Below are 21,781 nucleotides of genomic sequence, written 5' to 3' on the forward strand. Positions count from 1 at the left end.
GTTGATTTGTTCTCAGAAGGGAGAACTCTGATAGTAGAATGAATTAATTGTGTATTAGTTACTTGACCTCTGATCATGGAGTAAAGAGAGAAGGTCAGTTTCAATAAGGGGATAAGTTCTAAAAATTAAAGTCTCTGCTTTCTTGACTTGGATGGAATGAATCTCATTTGAGAGCCAGTAAGGGGTGGGATGAGAAAAAGGGCAGGAAATAAAGGTATATCAAATCAACTTTGCAATTTTTTTCTAGGGCTCTGCTGTGATTCTTTCAAGTTTAAGTTTGCATTTTCAGAGGCCCTTAGTTTTTGCAACATGTTTTACTACATAATTTAAAAACTTGCTAAGTCCATCCTTACATCCCTTTTAAAAAAAATCTTGCTTCCCCATTATGGACCATTATAGTTTTTTCAATACCTAGTTTCACAGAAATAAAATGATCAAATATTTTTCTTTAAATCATCTTAAAATCATTAATAGATTTTGGTTTTGCTTATTATCATTATTAATTTTTTTTTGGTTGCACTGTGTGGCTTGCATTATCTTAATTCCCCAACGAGGGATTGAACCTGTGCCCTTAGCAGCAAAAGCACTGAGTTCTAACCACTGGGCCACCGGAGAATTCCCTAGTTTTGCTTTTTAAATGTACATTAAGTTTTCTATAGCTCTCTCAGTGTTCCCAAGTGTTCTAACACATGCACTGTAGTGTGTTAAAGCTTCTATAATAATTTCAGTCATAAATTAAGTCTATGGCTCTATGCTCAGGTTAATGGCGACCTCCAAGAGGGTTAACACCAAAGGGGACCTTCTCAGACAGCTCCTGCCAGTCCACCCGTCCCTGTAGTGAGAGCTTGCTGACTCACAACTCCACAGGAGACCCTCCAACACTAGCAACTTTGGTTCAGTTTCCTGTGGAGTCTTTGCTCCTTTCCTCTATCTCTTGGTATGCACAAAATTTTGTTTGTGCTCTCCAAGACTGGAGTCTCTGTTTCCCCCTGTCCTGTGGAAGTCTTGTAATCAAATCCCACTGGCCCTCAAGGTCAGATTTCCTGGGGATTCCCAGTCCCTCTGTTGGATCCCCAGGCTGGCAAGCCTGATGTGGGGTTTTGAAACTTCACAACAGTGGGAGAACTTCTTTTGTATTAATGTTCTCCAGGTTGTGGGTCACCCACTCAGCAGGTATGGGATTTGATTTTATTGTGATTGTACCTCTCCTACCATCTGGCTGGAGTTTCTTCTTTGTCTTTGGACATAGGGTATCTTTTTCAGTAGGTTCCGAAGTCCTCCTGTCGATAGTTGTTCAACAGTTAGTTATGATTTTGGTGCTCTTGCAGGAGGAGATGAGCGCATGTCCTTCTATTCCACCATCTTGAACTGGAAGCCTGTAGATTATTATCCTTAAGTACATTTTGTACTGTTTTGAAATTGGACAAACAGAACTGTTGGAAGAGTGTGTCATTTCCTTGGTTTTGTCTTGCTGCAACGAAGGTTTGAAATAGTGGACCAGTGTAACATCTTGGTTACAGCTCAGAGTTTTATTTGATAAACAAAAATAGTACACCCTTGAGGCATGAGGGCAGGCCAACTGCAAAGGAGAGGCCCCAAACAGCCTTGGCTTGCTCTTTTTATGTTTTGTCTCCTCCCCTCTGAGCCTGCCCTAAACAAATTAGATCTAGCCTGGAATTGAGTGTGTTTGTTTCACCTGAGGTTTTCCCTCTGGTCCATGGATTTTTCCTTTGTTTCCATTTTGCGGGCTTTTCCCTTTCTTGTCTTTTAACCACCACCATTTTGGACTCCTTTTTCCAATTCTAACTACCTAACAGAACTAAAATTTCTTATCAGTACTTTGAGACAAGAAGTAAATTATACTCGAGTTTACAAATGATGAACAGTGTTAGTATTTTTAATTGGCATAAAAGAGAGTAAACAATTATTTTAGAATGCTATGAAGGGTAGCAGCTAATGAGGTGGTAAAACAAGAATTATCAGCCACTGCAGGATGACAGAAGGACACCAGCATATGAAATGGGAGTGAAGGAAGGCAGCAAGAGGCTGAAGGTGAGAAGAGACAGAAAGAGGTGAGAAGACAATGCTCTTGGAGGCAGTCCATCTGCCCGCCGAGGTTTCCGTTTTCCTCTGTAAAGGACACCAGAAAGGGAGCCGGGAAGTGGCACGAGGGAACCAAGCAGCTGATCGGGCAGCTAGGAGAGCAGCGTTACAGAACCATGGCCTAATGGGGGCTGCCACCCTAGGTCCACAGACTAATTTGCCAGAAACTCCTTCATATAATGAAGGTGAGGCTCTTAAAGCTGAGAGTGAGGGCTTTCAAGAAGATCATATGGGGTGATTTCAAAAGGAGGGACTCCTTTTTCTGCCTGGGAACCTCCAATGGAAGTTGTTTAACTCCTTACATGCCACCACTCATTTAGGAAAAAAGGCCCTCCAAAGATTACTAGAAAGGTCCTTCAGAGGAACAGGCCTCCAAACAACTATAAGGCAAGTGGTGTCCTCTTCTCCCACTTGCCAGTTAAACAACCCCCAAGGAGCTCAAAGACCCCAGCTGACCCAGCCCATCCAAAAGCGTGGAACCTACCCAGGAGAGGACTGGCATATGGACTTCACCCAGATGCTAGTTTCTCAAGGGTATAAATACCTACTAGTCATGACAGGTACATTCACAGGATGGATTGAAGGCTTTCCCACCTGGACTGAGGAGACTTGAGGAGGTAGTGAAAAAACTGCTCCTGAAATCATTCCAATTTTTGGCCTGCCTAGGTCGTTACAAAGTGACAATGTGACATCATTTACTCCTAAGGTCGCCCAAGTGATCTCTAAAGCACTGGGCATTAGTTACTATCTCCATTGTGCCTGGAGGCCTCAGTCTTCAGGAAAAGTAAAAAGAGCCAGTTATTAAAATCAATGGTAAAAATGATAACAGAGAAGACCTCCCTCAGATGAAAGGAGGCTTTACCAATAGCTCTCCATCCATATTGCCCCTAAGGAACAGGTTGGTCTTAATCCTTATGCGATACTATATGGGAGACATTTTGTTTATCTCAGTGACCTCTTCCTAGTCCCAGAGGCTCAGACTGTCCCATCTTATACCATGTTCAGTTCAGTTCAGTTGCTCAGTCGTGTCCGACTCTTTGCAACCCCATGAACCACAGCACGCCAGGCCTCCCTGTCCATCACCAACTCCAGAAGTCCATCCAAACCCATGTCCATCGAGTTGGTGATGCCATCCCACCATCTCATCCTCTGTCGTCCCCTTCTACTGCCCTCAATCTTTCCCAGCATTACGGTCTTTTCAAATGAGTCAGCTCTTCGCATCAGGTGGCCAAAGTATTGGAGTTTCAGCTTCAGCATCAGTCCTTCCAATGAATATTTAGGATTGATTTCCTTTAGGATTGAGTGGTTGGATCTCCTTGCAGTTCAAGGGACTCGCAAGAGTCTTCTCCAACACAACAGTTCAAAAGCATCAATTCTTTTGTCCCTTAACTTTCTTTATAGTCCAATTCTCACATTTATACATGACTACTGGAAAAACCATAGCTTTGACTAGACAGACCTTTGTTGGCAAAGTAGTATCTCTGCTTTTTAACATGCTGTCTAGATTGGTCATAAGTTTCCTTCCAAGGAGTAAGCGTCTTTTAATTTCATGGCTCTAGTCACCATCTGCAGTGATTTTGGAGCCCAGAAAAATAAAGTCAGCCACTGTTTCCACTGTTTCCCCATCTATTTGCCATTAAGTTATGGGACCAGATGCCATGATCTTAGTTTTCTGAATGTTGACCTTTAAGCCAGTTTTTTCACTCTCCTCTTTCACTTTCATCAAGAGGCTCTTTAGTTCTTCTTCACTTTCTGCCATAAGGGTGGTGTCATCTGCACATCTGAGGTTATTGATATTTCTCCCAGCAATCTTGATTCCAGCTTGTGCTTCCTCCAGCCCAGTGTTTCTCATGATGTACTCTGCATATAAGTTAAATAAGCAGGGTGACAATATACAGCCTTGATGTCCTCCTCTGCCTATTTGGAACCAGTCTATTGTTCCATGTCCATTTCTAACTATTGCTTCCTGACCTGCATGCAGGTTTCTCAAGAGGCAGGTCAGTTAGTCTGTTATTCCCATCTCTTTCAGAATTTTCCACAGTTTATTGTGATCCACACAGTCAAAGGCTTTGGCATAGTCAATAAAGCAGAAATAGATGTTTTTCTGGAACTCTCTTGCTTTTTCGATGATCCAGAGGATGTTGGCAATTTGATCTCTGGTTCCTCTGCCTTTTCTAAAACCAGCTTGAACATCTGGAAGTTCACGATTCACGTATTGCTCATACCATGGCCATTGGGCAGTTCCAACAAGATATATGTTTGTGGGGCATCAACCAGGATCCAAAAGATTATAAAGAGCCACCACTGTATGCTTCAGGAACTCAAGTCCTAATTAAAGTCTGGAAGGATGGGTCCCCAAAGGCTCAGCTCCAGCCCACATGGAAGGGCCCCAACCCTGTAATACTTTCTATCCCCACAGCAGTCAAGGTACCAGGACATGACTCCTGGATTCACTACTCACAAATCAAACTGTGACAGGAAACAGAAGAGGACACACAATACACCTGTGAGCCCCTGGAGATCTCAGATATCTATTCAGGACTACAAATGAGTGTCATTCATATGAACACCACCAAAATTAAGTTTCTGGGGATGAGATTTCTCAGGACAGCTCTGAAGAGCCAACACAGGTTTGTAGGGGTTATACTCCAAAAGAGGCAGGAGGTAGATCTCCTGATCCCTGAACAAGGAGGAACCTGAGCAATCTTGACTGAGACATGTTGCTTCTGGGTAAATACCTCCAGCTAAGTTTTAAAAAGTCTCACAATCCTCAAGAAAAACATTCAGATCCTATGGGATCTCAAAGAATGAGCTGGAGAGTTCTCAGGGTGACTACAATCTCCCTTTGGGGGAATCCTTCTCCTGGCGAGAGGGAATTTAGAGTTGGCTAGTGCCCCTACTGGGCTTCCCTCGTGGCTCAGCTGATAAAGAATTCACCTGCAATATGGGAGACCTGGGTTCGATCCCTGGGTTGGGGAGATCCTCTGGAAAAGGGAAAAGCTACCCACTTCAGTATTCTGGCCTGGAGAATTCCATGGACTATACAGTTCATGGGGTTGCAAAGAGTCAGACACGACTGAGCGACTTCCATTCATCAATGCCCCTACTAATCCCTGTTATCCTCATATTGATGCTGCTTATGATTGCCCCTTGTATTATCAATTGTCTAACTAATTTCATCTCTGCCCAGGTCAACAAACTACAACATGTAGTACCAGTTCAACAAGGATATTTAAAACTACACCAGACCATGGAAAGTATCACTCATCCTTGAATGGACACTGCTCTAAGGACTCTGAGGCTTGAGATGAGCAAGAGGGGGAGACCCAATGCCCCCTCACCATCCCAATTCAGCAGGAAGTAGACAGAGAGACCTCAATGCCCCTGTTTCCAAAGAATTGGGCCTCCCATATCTTGAGGGGGAAATGTTAGGTAGTTACAATAGGAAAAATGAGTCCAAAATGGTGGCGGCTGAAGGACAAAAAAGGAAAAGTCCACAAAAATGGAACAGAAGAAAATCCAAGGACTGGAGTGGGAACCTCAGGTGAAACACACAGCCTTCTGGCTAGCCAGTTTACACAGGGCAAGCTCAGGGGAGGAGGAAAAAAACAAATAAAAAGAGGAGCCAAAATTGAGTTCTTCTTTTGGGTTGGCCCACCCTCACGCCTTGAGCATGCATTTTCCTTGCTTGCTAAATAAAACTGAGCTATTGCACTGGTCTGCCAAATAAAACTGAGCTGGTCCACTGTTTCAAATTTTTGCTGTGCTGAGACAGAACTGAGGAAATTACACAACTCTTACACAATTTTATCCTCTTGACGAATATTCAGGGTACCACCTCATTTCCTACTGCCAGTTCTAACTGTTCTGAAATGTAACCCCTATGGTTTTATAGATCCAAATTCATGTAAATAACTGTGCTATCTTATTGCCTTTTCAAGTAACTCAAGCTTTAATTTGTTCCTATTTTTCTTTGTTATTTTCAGTATGGAAATTTTTCCCTTTCATAAAGAAGGACATAAAATAGAAACACAGTCATTTAGCTGCATATGGCATACATTAATATTATTCCTTCTGCCCAAGAAACTCCCATCCTATTTTTTTAAAATTCTGAACATAATTGAAAACCTATTTTACTTTCTTATTAATTTATGAAGTATTTTGAACTACAGTTACCAGCTATATGATAAGATAATTTTTAAGTTAATTTATTTGAATCAATCTAAACATATGTTGTTATGTTATTCAAATAGCTTTTTAAGAAATGTGCACATTCCTTATGTAAAATAAAATGTTTTCTGCTCTAAGCTCTACCAGTAAACAAGCCTTTTTCAAATATAGATTTCTGAGCCCAGGTGAAATAAAGCCAGCTATTTGGAAACCATCAGCTACTTCCTCTCTGGTAAGTGCTAGGAGTTGGGGGGATGTGTGGGGCAGCCATCAGACAGATTTGCCATCTCTTATGGTAAACAAGGAACAAGTATGTAAACAACAAAGAAAGCAGGATTGGCCCCAGATACCTAGATGCATATGAAAGAGATTATTTCAGCAAGCCCAGATGCTTGCATCTTCTCATACATTGAAGATTGCTAAATCTCTTCATGTGAGAGATTTAGTTTTTCTTAATTAAGAGTGAAAGTGAAGTTGCTCAGTCATGTCCGACTCTTTGTGACCCGATGGACAGCAGCCTGCAAACAGGCTCCTTAATCCATGGGATTTTCTAGGCAAGAGTACTGGAGTGGGTTGCCATTTCCTTCTCCAGGGAATTAAGAGTAATCTTTTACTATTCAGATTTCCTGCTCCTTGCTGCAAACTTGTATATAGCCTGGTTTCTCCCCTGCCTCCTTGGAGGTAGCTCTCTTGGGGTCACCTGAGATGCTGTCTCTTGGGCTCGAGTCCTAATATTCCCACTGAATAAAATCTAACTCTCAGCTTTCAGGTTGCGCTTATTTTTTTTTCAGTCTGCACTTAGTACCAGGAGACATGAAAGTCAGAATGTGGATATTTTTATTTGTCACAACAGGTTACCTTCCTAATTTTAGGGAAGCTGAGCATCAGATCCTTTCACATATCATAGATATTTATGTGCAGTAAAAATGTATTATACATTCAAAGTATCTACATAAGAGGAGATTTTTGGATGGTTCTATATATAACTTCAGTCACTTAACCACAAAACAGTGTTTCCCTAGCAGAAACTTCTTGAAAAGCATTCGTGAAAGCATTAAAGAGAATTATAGTAGCTTTTATGGTGTCTACCCATCTAAACCACCTTCCCTTCCTCTCCTTTTTACTAAGAACTTTGCTGTTGTGAAAGATCAGAATAGATCTTTGTTGCTCTAAAGAAATTTTCAGAGATGTTACTTCAAGGACCTGCCGCCTCATTAATTTCCCAGGAGAGTAACTGTCAGGACTGGTCATTTGGCATTTAGTACTTAGTATTAAGATGTATTCTTATAGGTTTTTGTATCTTTTCTAGTGAATTATTTAAATTTTTCTTGAAATCTAAGGCCATGCCCTGTGTATTTTTGCATCCTAAACAATAGTACTGAACCAATATAAAAAGGCACTTTGAACATGTTCTTTTGAGAAAGAATCGTATGCATCCCTATGCAGAGTGAGAGAGATATGTTAGATAGCATAACGATAGGTTAATTTTATTCCAAAACTGTAAGAGATTGAGTAAACCCAACTCTACTCTCATTTCCCCAAGGGAAAAAACACACTGAAATTGAATACTGGGAAAAACAGTGCAGGTAAATTGATGTTTGAATTTCAGTTTATAAACTGGTATAAAATTATATATAAGCAATTCACTGCCCCCCAGTGGTGAACTTTCACTTCAGATGAAATAATAGGATAGTCAAAAGGCTCCAAACATCAGGGATCTTGGTTCAGGCAGTTTAATGCATGCGTGCCTGCTAAGTTGCTGCAGTTGTGTCCAACTCTTTTCTACCCTATGGACCGTAGCCTGCCAGGAACCTCTGTCCATGGGATTAGAGTGTATTGAGATGCCCTAATTTCATTAGAAAAATATGAGAAAAAGAGAAGCTAAATGCTCAGGTCACAGGAATTTTTTGGACCAAATGAGGGTAAATAACTAGCCCAAATCACAAACAAATTGTACAGAGAAAGTAAAACCAAAAATATTTATGACTTTTGTGGGATAATTAGAAACTTGAATTTTGCCTAGGTATTAGTATCAATGAATTGATGTTCTTTTTCTAGATTTCATAGTGGTGCTATGTTTATGCTTTTTTTTTTTTTTTTTTTTAAGTGTTTTCTCTTTTAGTGGAAACTTTCTAAAATAATTACTGATAAGTTGATTGTTTTGTTGTTGTTGTTTTATAGTCGCTAAGTAGTATCCAACTCTTTGCTGGCTCATGGCCAGTAGCCCAATAGCCAGGCTCCTCCATTCAGGGGATTTCCCAGTCAAGAATACTGGAGTGGGTTCCTTCTCCAGGAGATCTTCCTGACCCAGGGGTCAAACCCATGTGTCCTGAATTGACAGGAGAATTCTTTACCACTGAGCCACCAAGGAAGCTCGATAAGTTGATATGATACATCAAAATAATAATAAGAGAAGGAGATAAGTTGGAGGATGTTTAAAGCAATTTGGGCTATAAGTTGATTAATTTTTTAGCCAGGTGATGGTAACATGAAGATTCATTATGCAATTCTGTCTATTTTGGTATACATTTGAAATTTTCTATGAGGTTTTTTTTTTTTTACTCTCACCAAGAGATCACTGAGTGTAGAATTTGACCAGTGAAAACAGAAAGCTTTCTCCATAATTTATTTTGCAGAAATCAGTAGGTTAAGCTGTAAATTATGGAAGAACAACTTGTAGTCCTCACTTGCCTTATAAAATGAACATTGAGGATATTAACTCAAACATTCTTTTTTTTTTTTTAACTCAAACATTCTTAAACCCAAGGTAATAAAAGAGTTGAACCTGCTTTTCAAATTGTGCTTATATTAAATGTTAAACTCATGTTGACTTACAAAAAGATTACTAAACAAATACAAAAAGTGAATTGTCAAGACATTATTTAGTAAAACTGCTCTAGAGTGGGATTATTTTCTCTCTTGATGTTTACTAAGTTTTGAATTTTGTAATATATTGATTTTCTAACATTTCCAAAAAGAGCTCAGGAATTATTGCCTTGTTGCTAGGTTTTAGGGAACATGAGAGGTCCTACTTTCACTTTTTTTCCTAATCTGACTTGAGTCCTTTAGAAAATTAATTCAGTTTCTTAGCAACCCAGGTGGGCAAAACTTAAATACACTCTGAGATCTTTTGTAAACAAAGGCTAAATGTTTCCTTATAAACTATCTGTTTGCTTACTCTCATCTGGCTTTGCAGAAAAGATCTTCTGAGACATACTACCAAAACCAATTTTATTAAAACTCGCAATTTTAAATGGTGAGTGAGGTTACTGATTTTCTAATGAATGCTCCTTTTTTGTGTTTATTTTGAATTATTCCAGTTTGTCAGTTTATCTCGATCTTTGGAATTTGTGTACTTTGTGTTAAAATATATGACATTAAAAAATATATATATATGACATTAACTCATTTATGAGAAAAGCAGTCTCTTTATATATAATATTGTAAATGGGAAATCATGAGATATGTTAAGAAGGAGAAAGCTGGAAGTGCTGAATTTCTTTATAAATCTACAAATGTAAATGAATTCCTGGTCTAAGGATTTCACTGTGATCTTAATAGCAGACTATTTTACAATGCTCTTTGCTTGTTGACATCATTTAGGTATCAGGTACATATCTTGTATCCGTCTATCTCTCTGTCTATCTAGCTTCCCAAATACATAAGTTTACAAAATTAAACTCATATTTGTGAGCAAAATAAGCTTAAATTTGCATACATTTGCTAACCTAAGGAATGCATTTATTTTAAAATCATTATTAAAGCAGATAACAAGAATATTTTGTGACATTCTAGTAGAAAATATTTGGAGAAGGCAATGGCAACCCACTCCAGAACTCTTGCCTGGAAAATCCCATGGACGCATGAGCCTTGTAGGCTGCAGTCCATGGGGTCGCACAAAGTCAGACATGACTGAGCGACTTCACTTTCACTTTTCACTTTCATGCATTGGCAACCCACTACAGTGTTCTTGCCTGGAGAATCCCAGGGATGGCAGAGCCTGGTGGGCTGCCGTCCAAGGGGTCGCATAGAGTCGGACACCACTGAAGTGACTTAGCAACAGCTGTAGAAAATATTGAGGAAGAAATTTAAAGTTTATTTTTTATATTGCCACTATTAGAAGCTTTCATTATTTAGAAAAAATGTAGTTAGATATTTGAGCTTTTAGATACAGTTTCAAAAAAAATCTGTAATTTCTAGAATTTGACACATAAAATTCTTATTCCTATTATCATGGAACCATTTAAAGTTTGCATTTTTGTAAGGTTGAAAAATCATTGAATAAAAGAAATTTCACATGACTCAACTTAAAATATGCAGAACCCTACATAGTGTTTGTAAAAATAGGTATATTTGTCTCAATGTTACAATCTAATCTGGGTCAGATCTTGCAATTAACCAACACAAGGAACAAGGCAAAATGCAAATTCGAGTTCCACTGCTGTATTCATAAGGAAATATGAACCCTGATAGATCTGGGAAAGCTTTTACTGGAGTGGCATTTAAACTAATCCTTAAGACCAGTGTAATTTCATAGATGGAGAATAACTGGGCTTGTTGAATGCAGATTAAACTATTCTATTATTTCCAGTGAGACATCTTTGGCAAAGTACAGCTTCTGTATATCAACATTTATCACTAAATCTTTGACTAAATGAGATTACTAGTTTACTTTTTCTTACTTTCTCAACCTCACATCTTATGACCATATTTCTCTATGCCTCAGCTTTTTCCGCACAATGTGAGGAGCATAATGTGATATTGCCATCACAAGCTTCAATCATTCAACTAGATCTCCAGTTGATGTCTTTCTGCTGGGGTATCCTGGGACTACAATTGAGGGAGGAGGCAGATGGGCCACCCCCACCCCAAGGGTAAAGCAATTGGAGATTCATTCCCTATGAACTGAAACTCTAAGACGAGAATAGCAGGACAATTGAGGGATGAGCCTGGGCCCTAGAAATGCATGCACACACGTGGGAGGATCCTGAGATATACCAAATATGGACAGTGAACCCGACAAATCAAAATGACTGGCCAAAGGAAACCCGGAAGAAATGTCCCATAAAAGTAATTCAAACAGCCATGAGGATGTGACTCAGCTCATCTCTCTCCCTGAGTCTGCCCTTGGTCTTTCCACACATTGTTTATATTGTTCAGTTGATAATTGGTGTCCGTCTCTGTGACCCCATGGACTGCAGCACGCCAGGCTTCCCTGTCCTTCACTATCTCCCAGAGTTTGCTCAAACTCGTGTCCATTGAGTTGGTGATGCCATCCAACCATCTCACCCTCTGTCATCCCCTTCTCTTCCTGCCCTAAATTTTTCCCAGCCTCAGGATCTTTTCCAATGAGTCGGTTCTTCACACCATGTGGCCAAAGTATTGAAGCTTCAATTTCAGCATCATCCAATGAATGTTCAGAATTGATTTCCAGTATACTCTTTTATTCCTCTTAATAAATACTTTACTTATTTCAGTACTTTCCATCTGTGTGGGAATTCTTTTCTGCAAAGCTGAAGGGCCAGGGCCCTTGTCGCTGACCGTTGGTCCAGTGGCTAGGATCTGGTGCTTTCACTGCTGTGACCCAGCCACAATATCCTGGGAACCAAAGCCTTGCTCCAAGACATTGCCGGCCGAGGCCACCTGAGATCATGATGACATATGCTACTACATGAATCGTATATCACAGAAGCTTAATTTTACATGCATATTATTCTTTTGAATAATATGTAACAGTAACTTTGTAATTTAAGGACACAATGAAGTATCATACAAATTAAAGGTAATTTATCCCTGGCTTATATATTGCATAGTTGCAGTTTTTGTTAGCCAGGAAGCCCCAGACATATACAGACAGAGGCAGAAATGAGCATTAGTGGCAAGAAGGAGATAGATGAGCTTGTGTCTACTCTCAGCTACCTGGTCAAAAAGAAGTCTAGACTGCATGGCATTCTCCAGTTAGAGCTTCTTAATCTGTTGACTGTCTAGCTCTCTTACTACCATGACACTTGTTTTTCATATCGATTAGACCTATTCTTATTCTTCCCGTTTATAAACGCCCTGGTCAGTTTCTTCCTAGCTGTGCATCCTGGTGAGACACTTTGTTGTCTCACTTACCAACACCCTCAACCTCCATGTCTTTTCATGGCGGCTGATTACAAAACCCTGACATGAATCAGTACTCTCATGTATTTTCTTTGCTCATGTGACCAGATTTCTGAGCCCTGCAGGAGATAGGTATATTTACAATTTTAGTCAAGACTGAGCCTTCAGTGTGCCTCAGAAATTACAAAATCTATTTCAACAGAAATGTGAAGGGTCAAAGGTGAGGCAAGAGAGTTATAAAAGAAGGCATGAACTGGGAGCAAATTAACCACTGACTGTCAAGGGCTTATTTTCATCATCTCCTAGTGAGTGGGTGGGTCAGTGTTAAAGTCACATTAGCCAGATTCAGAAGCATCCAACATGAAAACAACATCCAAATTTATTAGTTTATGAGAAAAATAAACCAAACTAACTCGTATTTTCTTTCCAGTTCATTATCTTCCAGTAGACTACTGTGCATATGAAACCAGATGATCATCTAAGAGTGATTTGGTTAAAGTTAGATGAGAATAATAATTCATTATTGGTTATATTGTTAAATGACCCAGGTTATAAAAAGTTATGCATAGATATGAAAAGGGTAATAAAAATACCAATTATGGGCCAGCTTGCCCTCCCCTCTAGAAGAATCTTGGAAGGGTACTGCCAACTTTTAAACTCTTACCCTTTCTCTTTTAACATCCTTTTTTACAAACCCTTTTAGTTTCTATGCAGACATTCTTATTGTTTACTGTATAATAAAGCTATGACAAACCTAGACAGTGTATTAGAAAGCAAAGACATCAGTTTGCCAACCAAGGTCCATATAGTCAAACCTATGGTTTTTCCAGTAATCACATATGGATGTGATAGTTGAACCATAAAAATTGTTGAGCACCCTAGAACTAATGCCTTGGAATTGTGGTGCTGGAGAAGACTCCTTTAGACTGTAAGGAAATCAAACCAGTTAATTTCCTAGGAAATTAACTCTGAATATTCATTGTAAGGACTGATGCTGAAGTTGAAGCCCCAATAATTTGACCACCTGTTGTGAAGAGCCAACTCATTGGAAGAGACCCTGATGCTGGGAAAGAAGACGGCGGCAGAGGATGAGATGGTTGGATGCCACCACTGTCAATGTGGTGCTGGGACTATTTGGACATGAATCTGAGCAAACTCCAGGAGCTAGTGAAGGACAGGGAAGCCTGGCATGCTGCAGTCCATGGGGTCGCAAAGAATCAGAAATGATTTAACAACTGAACAACAGCAAAATATATAAACATGAAATAAAGATATTTTAATTTAACTTATATTTTTAGCATTGCTTAGGAAATGGTAAACCTATATCCTATATCCACGTTTTGTTAATTGGTGTAGTACTTTAATGATTAAGTTATTTTGCAGTAATTTTGTAGAGATTGTAAATGGCTCCCTATTCATCAAATCACCTTTATTTTTATTATATTATTGAGCAACAGAGGATAATATATTTTTGAACACTTGGGGGAATTTCTAATCTTCTCACTCAGTTATTAAGTACCACCCTTTTTTTTTTTTTTTTTGGTCTTTATTCAGCTTTAAGAAAATGTAGTAAGAATCCTCAACATAAGATCTAGCCTCCTGATAGATTTTCAAGTGTACAATACAATACTGTTAGCATAGTATAGCGTTGTACAGCAGAACTTATTCAGCTTGTAGAACTGAAACATTATGCCTGTCGAATACCAGTTCCTCATTCTTCCTCCCCACCACGCCCTGGCAACCAGCATTCTACTCTCCATTTCTGTTTGACTCTTTTAGATTTCTTCATATAAGTGGAATCACGCAGTATTTGTCCTTCTGTGACTGGCTTATTTCATTTAGTATAATGACCTCCAAGTTCATTCATATTGTTGCACGTGGCAGAATTTCCTTCATTTTTTAAGGCCGAATATTTTCTGTATATACAAGATTTTCTTCATCCGTTTGTTAGTTTGCCACCTCCTCAGGAGCTGCCCAGCTATAATCTGAACCTGGCCCCTGGACTTGGAAGGCAGGGAAAGACCAAAGACAGAGGCAGACCCTTGCAGATAGGGAGGTAGGCAGGTTTAAGAAGCAAAGAAACTTACACCATATGGCTTGTCTTGGGCAGCTGCAAGATGAGTAAGTCTCTGCACTGGCTCCCCACTCTGCCTGAATCTTGAAAGTTTGTAGAGAGGACTTCCCTGGCCTAAGTCACGTATACTGTCCAGATAGCCTCAGCAACACAGTACTACCTCAAGGCTCTGTCCTTGGGCAACCTCTAGATCAGGAAACTCAAGCAAGGCACAGACTCTAAAGACAAGGAGGGGATGAGGGACCTCCAGTTGCCATTGAGTCACTGAGTTTTTGAAATTGAGTTTTGGGGCAGTTTGTTAAAAAGCATTATTATAGCAAAAGCTGACTTAGCCACAGGCCTATACTTCCAGTTATATAGTGGACACATATTTTGTTTAAATCTAATTATTATTATAACTTCTTTCTATACACTGTTGCTCCTCCTGTATTTCTTATCTTGGTTAAGAAATTTTGTGGTATCTTTGATTTGTTAAAATGATGTGTCATAAAAGACCTTTGGTGATATAACCGTAACTGATTTTTTAAAATCTTTTTATTCTGCTACCGCTTCACATACATATGCTATGCTTCTGCTACACATGCCTCTGACTTTTCTCTCAATGGATCATAGTCATTTAAAAAATATTTATATTAGAAGTTGGAAAACAATTATCATTTTATTTTACAAAATATTTATTATTAATTTTTTAAGTTGACGTTGTAAGTGTTTCTCCAAAGTAGCTTTTCTTTATTCTCAACTTCAAAGTACTCCATAACAGCATTTAGAATCTTGAAGTTTCTCTGTTTTCGTGTTTTTATCAAACAGCATAAAATTCTAGCACAAGAGAAGGAAAGTCATACCTACCTCAGACCCTTATTTCCCAGACACCAGTATTGTTTATTTCCACTTAGCTAGATAAATTTTATTTGATTTTTATCCCTATTTCCATGGAGATTTCAAATTCATTGGCATTGTCTACTATCATATTAGACACTCAACTGTGGCCAACTCTTTGTGACCTCAGGGACAGGAGCCTGCCAGGCTCCTCTGTCCATGGGATTCTCCAGGCAAGAATACTGAAGTGGGTAGCCATTCCCTTATCAAGGGATCTTCCCAACCCAGGGATCGAACCCAGCTCTCCCATATTGCAGGTGGATTCTTTACCAGCTGAGCCACAAGGGAAGCCCAAGAATACTGGAGTGGGCAGCCTATCCCTTCTCCAGGGGATCTTCCCAACCCAGGAATCTAACCAGAGTCTCCTGCATTGCAGGTGGATTCTTTACCAACTGAGTTGTGAGGGAAGCCCGATACACATATCATGGTTTAGATGGCCAGATACCTCAGAAATAGCTTATGACAAGTTTTACATACTGCCTGTGCCTTGGTGAAATGCTATTTCCTTACTTTACCCCCAGACTTATTTCTCCTTATTCTTCAAGATCAGTGCAAATGATAAATTTTCTTTCAACGTCATTTCTATTTTCCTGATGGAGCTAGCTGTGCTCTCTTCCCGGCCTCTCTTAACACTATTGCAACATCTATCACATTACATAGGCTTTATTTTTTATCTTCATTCATAAAACTATTGTGGTATTTATCGTATTACATAGGTTTTATTTGTCTTCATTGCTTTCTCCCAATTTCTCTCACTTATTTACGGATATGGATTTCAAGTTAATTGTTTTGAATTCCTAGCCCCTAGCTCAGTAACTACTGTGACAAACATGTTGAATAAATACTTGCAGCCACCACAATACTTTCTTCCCCTCTACACACACTCCCTATCATTTCTGAGCTTTTTTTTTTTTTTTAATCCTGCTCCATAAATCTTTTAGAGGTTACCCTGGCCCAGAGAGAAAACATTCAATATACCGTTGCTACAGTGGCATACCTCACCAGATATGTTGCAGATATGCAACAGATATGTTGCAGATTTCAACCTGGGAAAACGGCCATGTGTCCCAGACAGGTAGGAGAGGCAGGGGTACTGCAGAGAGGCTGCACTGTCTCATGCAAGATCGCAACTCCAAATGGAAAATAAATGCACTGCAACCACCACAATCTGAAGTAAAAGTCAATGTATGGGAAATAAAGCCTCCTGATTTTAGTTATAAACTGTATACATCTTTAAGGCTTGCAGAAAAGCCATCAAGGACCATCACGGAAGAAGAAAGAAGAAAAATCCCTGATTTTCCAGGAAAAATGGTTCACCTTCCCAGCCTAAGGAATCCTCCCAAGAAGGCCATATCTCCTAAATTTATAACTACATTTCCACATCTGGATTCACATAAAGCAAAGTTAATGTTTGTGGAGAGTGGAAAATATCCAAATGGTGTATACCTCAATCCAAAACCACATGACTTTCGACAGGTACAAAAAAGCATTTGATTCTAAATAACTTAAAATCAGATATGAGGAAAATATATTATTTTTGTTCATTTCTTAACTATAACTATTATGTGAATAAAAAAGTATATGTGAATATAATGTGTATAAAGTTGCAGCAGTATTTCTCATGCAGCAATACAATTCAAATTCAGCAATAAACGGATGGCAAAGGATGGCTGATGTTTCTGATGGGGTTTTATCTGCTGGAAGGGATGACCAATTTAGGGATGGCTTTAGAAAGCCATTCAAGAAAGGGTTCAAGAAGATCTTGGACTGAAGTATGTTTGGAAAACTGTTTCCAGGAGTTTACTGTCTAGTAATGAATCAATCATGGAACAAATGGATGAGTGAATGAGGGGATATTGTATTACTTCAATGAGTCTTTCTAATGGTTTGGAGTCTTTCTAATATTTTGAACAATATTTGAGCAAGAATTTCTAATTTAAAATTGTGGTGGGAAATAAATATTTAAGGAGATGTGATTAGGTCAAAATATAATTCTATTAGAACATGAATATATCCTATACTTAGGTCTATAATCTAACACATAAATATGGTTCTTGCTAGGTAAAGAGAGAAGCAATAGGACTGATAACACCAAAAAATCTGAAAAAGAAAAAATAAAAAGGAAAAAGCTTATTCCAGTGGGAAAATAAAGGAAAACAGTTAAGAGCATTGAGTATCCTAGTTCTCTTACTTTCTAATAATTTTGTGTAAGTTGTTAAGCCTCTCTCCTTATTTGTACATTGGGATAAAAATACTACATGTTTTATATGGTTATTTTAAGTAACGAGGGAGACAATTATATACAAATTTCTTACAACAAAGTTGGAAATATTGAGGTATTCAATAAAAGTGAACTTTTAGGGGCTATTAGGATAAAAGTTGGGAAATTAAAAAATCTTTTATCTGTAACCTTATTTACTTATCCAGGGCATCTAAATGCTTCTGTTTGTAGTAAGTGAAACATATTACCTTTTGTAAATGAGGGGAGGTCAATTGCAATATCAAGTGCAATTGGTTTGTTTATTTAAATTAATTTTAATTATTTAATTTATTTAAATTTCACTAAAATTAGAATTGCACGACTTGGATAAGTAAAAGTTCAAGGAATGAGGAACTTTAAAAAAAGTTTTATTGGAGTATAGTTGATTTATAGTGTGTTAGTTTCAGATGTATAGCAAAATGAGTCAGTTATACATAAGATACATATATTCATTCTTCTTTAGACTCTCTTCTCATATAGGTCACTGAGTAGAGTTTCCTGTGCTCCCAGTAGGTTCTTATTAATTTTCTCTTTGATATATAGCAGTGTGCATATGTCAATCCCAGTCCGGGACTTTTAAATTCTATGTCAATTAATTTGTTTTTTGAGTGAATGGGAGGCAGCAAGATATAAACTATACAACCACCAGATGTCAGTATTGTTGCAGCTTTAAACAACTGACAAATTTTTCTAAACTAACTTGGCTTCACGTTGGATTTGATAAAAGATAAGACATTTTGCACTGAGGAATTTCCTTCGGGACTCGCAGTGTTTGCGGCCGCAGGACTAGAAGCACCAAGAAGAGAGCCTTGTCTGCTTCCGCGTCACATCTCCAGTTCATGCTTCTTGTGTCGCACTGGTTTAGCTTTCAAGCAGAGACGTTTGTGTTGTTTCATTTGACTGGGCTCTAGGAAGTGTACAAATCCTAGTTCATATTGGTGCATTTAAACCATATTAAAGAAAACTTTGTTTTATAATTTGCTAAAAACAATCAGTATTTATTCTATTCCAGTCTCAGCAAATCATTTTTAGCTTTATTCAACATTTTTCCTATTGCCTGAAATAAATTCAGCTCTAGAAATAAAACATGTAATTCTATTTGCATTTGAGATTATGTTGCTAAATTCTGAATAGATTCTTTTTATTTCATCCTGTTTAAAATATCTTTTCTAAATTGTTCACAGAAGGATAAGTGAAGTCCTCACTCCATCATAAAATGTCTGGAATCTTGTATTATTACATCAACTGTTCATATGCAGGTTTTAAATGCTACAACAAAATTCTCAAAATACATTTTACTGGTGAAATATTTAATTTTTGGAGAAACAGAATTCCAAGTAGAATGTTAGTAATAAGAAACAATATTTATTAGTAATAGTACAATCTTCTCTTTACATATCTAGAACGAACATAATTTACCAAATTTTGTGATGACTTATGAAAAGGATCCTTTTGGATTAAAATTTAAGTCACAACACTTAAGTACAGGTAAGTTGTTATCATAAAGTTATGAACATGGCAAACATAAGTTTTCTGCATTATATCTTAACAGGAATATTTAAAAAGGCAAATAATTCAAAAGGTATTTTTTTACTTATCACCTTTAATGATACAGTCAATTTTTTTAAATTCTCAGTTCATTGATGGCAACAATCCATATGCTTTGTTATCCACAACTTTTAATATAATACTAAAAATTACTAAAAATCGAGCTGTATCTATCTCAGTGTGTTCTCTGTGGAGAACCAATGAGTTAAAATAGATTCCAAGAGCAAGATGCATAGCTTTGAATCTTGGCCTCACTGCCCTAAGTTACCTAAACTGTCTATATTTTGGTTTCCTTACCTATAAATGGGAATGATAATAGTTGAATTTACATCATAAAATTTTTGTGAGCATTGAATCACTGGGTCTTCTGCAAGGCTGGCATATTCTTTACCATTTGAGCCAACGGGGAAGCCTATACATATGTAAAGCACTTAGTAAATAATGTATGTAAAGCATAGGCTGTCTAGCACATGGTAATATACATACCATTAGTGTTATTATGGTGCCATTTGTATAGTGTTTATGCAGACTTAATTTGTATAATCCAGTATTTTTATATGGCTAAGGCTAATACATTACTGTATTTACTATTATAATTACATATCAATTATAAACCAGTAAGGTGTTAGCAATGGTTGTTTCTGGATAGTGGGATAATGGTTAATTTTATTTTCTTCTTTTCAAAATGAGTAGCAAATATAATTTTATAATTGGAAAATTAAGATAATTTATTTGCAAATAAAGTACACATTTTAGCATGGATTAAATTTAAAAGGCCTTGTCTAGGTACATGATTAAATTAGTACACCTCAAATTTCCTCATGTGTAAGTCACTATGGAAGAAAACACCAAAAATATTTTATAAGACCAGGTCTTTGGTGTCAGGAAACATCTAACTCAAATATAAGGTAGAATGCAAACTATGCCTCTCAAGTCAAAAGCACTAATGAGAAAAAATTTTTTAAAGAGGTTCCCAAGGAAATAAAATAAGGTAGGATTTGAACTGATGTTTGGAGAAGGGCAAAATTAATTCTAGCAGAAATAATAGAAAGGATAAGAAATTTTTAATTTAGATTTGCATCTATAAATTGCCCAGCAATTCACTGCTCCTGGGTCCTGATCTCCAAAAATGAGACCATCTTGCGAGAGACTTCATGAACAAAAAGACTCATGTCACTGTTAAGTTTCTCGTTTGTCTTCTTATCTCTAGTAAGTGGGTGCCCATCGCTGAAAAATGCTCAGCAGAACAGCACAGAAAGATTTATCACTTACAAGCCTCGTGAATGCGCCTGGGATTCAAAGCTAATTTTACCAAAAGCCCCTTGGCCCGTTAAATCTGCTTCATACACAGTGAGTTTGCCTCTTTTTCCATAGCTGTTGTGGTTTGTATATAGCATTGGTAACAATTGCTTTAATGCAGAAATTCTTCATTTGCTATAGTGAAAGATATGCCTGTCTTTAAAAGTGAAGCATTCAGATTTCTGCTTTTACTTAAAATGCAAATAATGGATTATCTAGAATTTGGGTTTTTTTTTTTTTTTTTTTTTTCTTATATCAAAGATAGTTGGCATGGTGGATTGAAGCCTAAATGTTGTGGGAAATCTTTCCCAAATTTACTCCCACTTTTTTTGAAGCAGCCTATTTTGACTATATTGCACTCAAGTAAGGCCTGACAAGAAGGCTTTCCCAAACACTCTGAAAAAGGTGCTGAAACACATTTTATGCCTCAAATTCTCCCCTGGACAAATTAGGCTTCTTTGAATAGTCTTGCATGTACAAACAGAACAAGATGTGCATTTGGCATGTGGAGCAAGTTTTTAAAGTCAAAGATTATTAAATAGCAAATTTTTAAAAGATAAACGAAAATTAAAGTTGATATATGCTTGCTTTCACTAACTTCCTTTGTATCATCTTTCCTAAGAGACACAGAAGGCGGCGAGATGCATACAGTGCGTTTATGGATCGTGTGGAAGAAAAGTTTAATAAGACATGCAAGAACAATGGGCAAAATTTTAAGATTTCTTGTTGAACACTTAGATTAACTATTTAGAATTACTACTCAAATGACTGTTTTCACTACTATGTACTTTATCCTACAGAAGCTCTACTATCACAGGAATTATAAATGAAGTATTTGTGTTGTGCTTAAGCCATTTTAAGAATCCAGTCCCTTGATCAAATAATCCTGATTTTTCCTAGATTTCAGCATCATTCTGGAAAACTACACATTGATCATGTTACAATTCCAAATTTTGTAAACACTGTTGGTGCCGGCAAACTCCCATCAGTCCTTATTGTTCCAGAGAATTTGTGCTTAACTTTCAAAGGCCAGCATCTGCATCTCCTTGCCCAAGGGCTGTCTCCGGCTGTGGAACTGACCACAACAGGTCCTTGTGCCCGTTGGCTTTAGATCTCCTAGCAGCAGCCCTGAAGCAAGAACTGAGATGGTTGTTTTACAGTGTTGCCCAGGGCTCCCCAAGGGGGTTCAACTCCTGTTGTCTCAGTAATGATTTACACTTTGTTGACTTCCTTCCTTTTCCTTTATCACCTGCCCAGGTTCTTACCTTCATCTGAGGAATGACATGATTTCATTAGAATCCTTGAAATGGCTGCTTCTGCCGGTTTCCTCTCTTGTAGGAACCTTC

General features: G+C 38.0%; 1 protein-coding gene across 1 annotated transcript; it reads left to right on the forward strand.

The window, feature by feature from the left end:
- Positions 1 to 2,083: 2,083 nt before the first annotated feature.
- C6H7orf78 (chromosome 6 C7orf78 homolog) lies at positions 2,084 to 21,165 on the forward strand. The gene is made up of 6 exons (XM_065938460.1): positions 2,084 to 2,288; positions 14,263 to 14,434; positions 16,270 to 16,804; positions 18,992 to 19,076; positions 20,347 to 20,486; positions 21,058 to 21,165. Exons 1-6 carry the CDS (start codon positions 2,084 to 2,086, stop codon positions 21,163 to 21,165), a joined length of 1,245 nt encoding a protein of 414 aa, XP_065794532.1.
- Positions 21,166 to 21,781: the final 616 nt, after the last annotated feature.

The sequence above is a fragment of the Muntiacus reevesi genome, chromosome 6 (genome assembly GCF_963930625.1).
Source record: "Muntiacus reevesi chromosome 6, mMunRee1.1, whole genome shotgun sequence".
NCBI classification, from domain to species: Eukaryota; Metazoa; Chordata; class Mammalia; order Artiodactyla; family Cervidae; genus Muntiacus; species Muntiacus reevesi.

Coding starts and splice junctions, on each gene's coding strand:
- C6H7orf78 (XM_065938460.1), top strand. CDS start 2,084: ATGCTCTTGGAGGCAGTCCATCTGCCCGCCGAGGTTTCCGTTTTCCTC. Junction 14,435..16,269: donor AGACCCTTGCAGATAGGGAG/GTAGGCAGGTTT, acceptor TAAATCTTTTAG/AGGTTACCCTGGCCCAGAGA. Junction 16,805..18,991: donor AACCACATGACTTTCGACAG/GTACAAAAAAGC, acceptor TTACATATCTAG/AACGAACATAATTTACCAAA.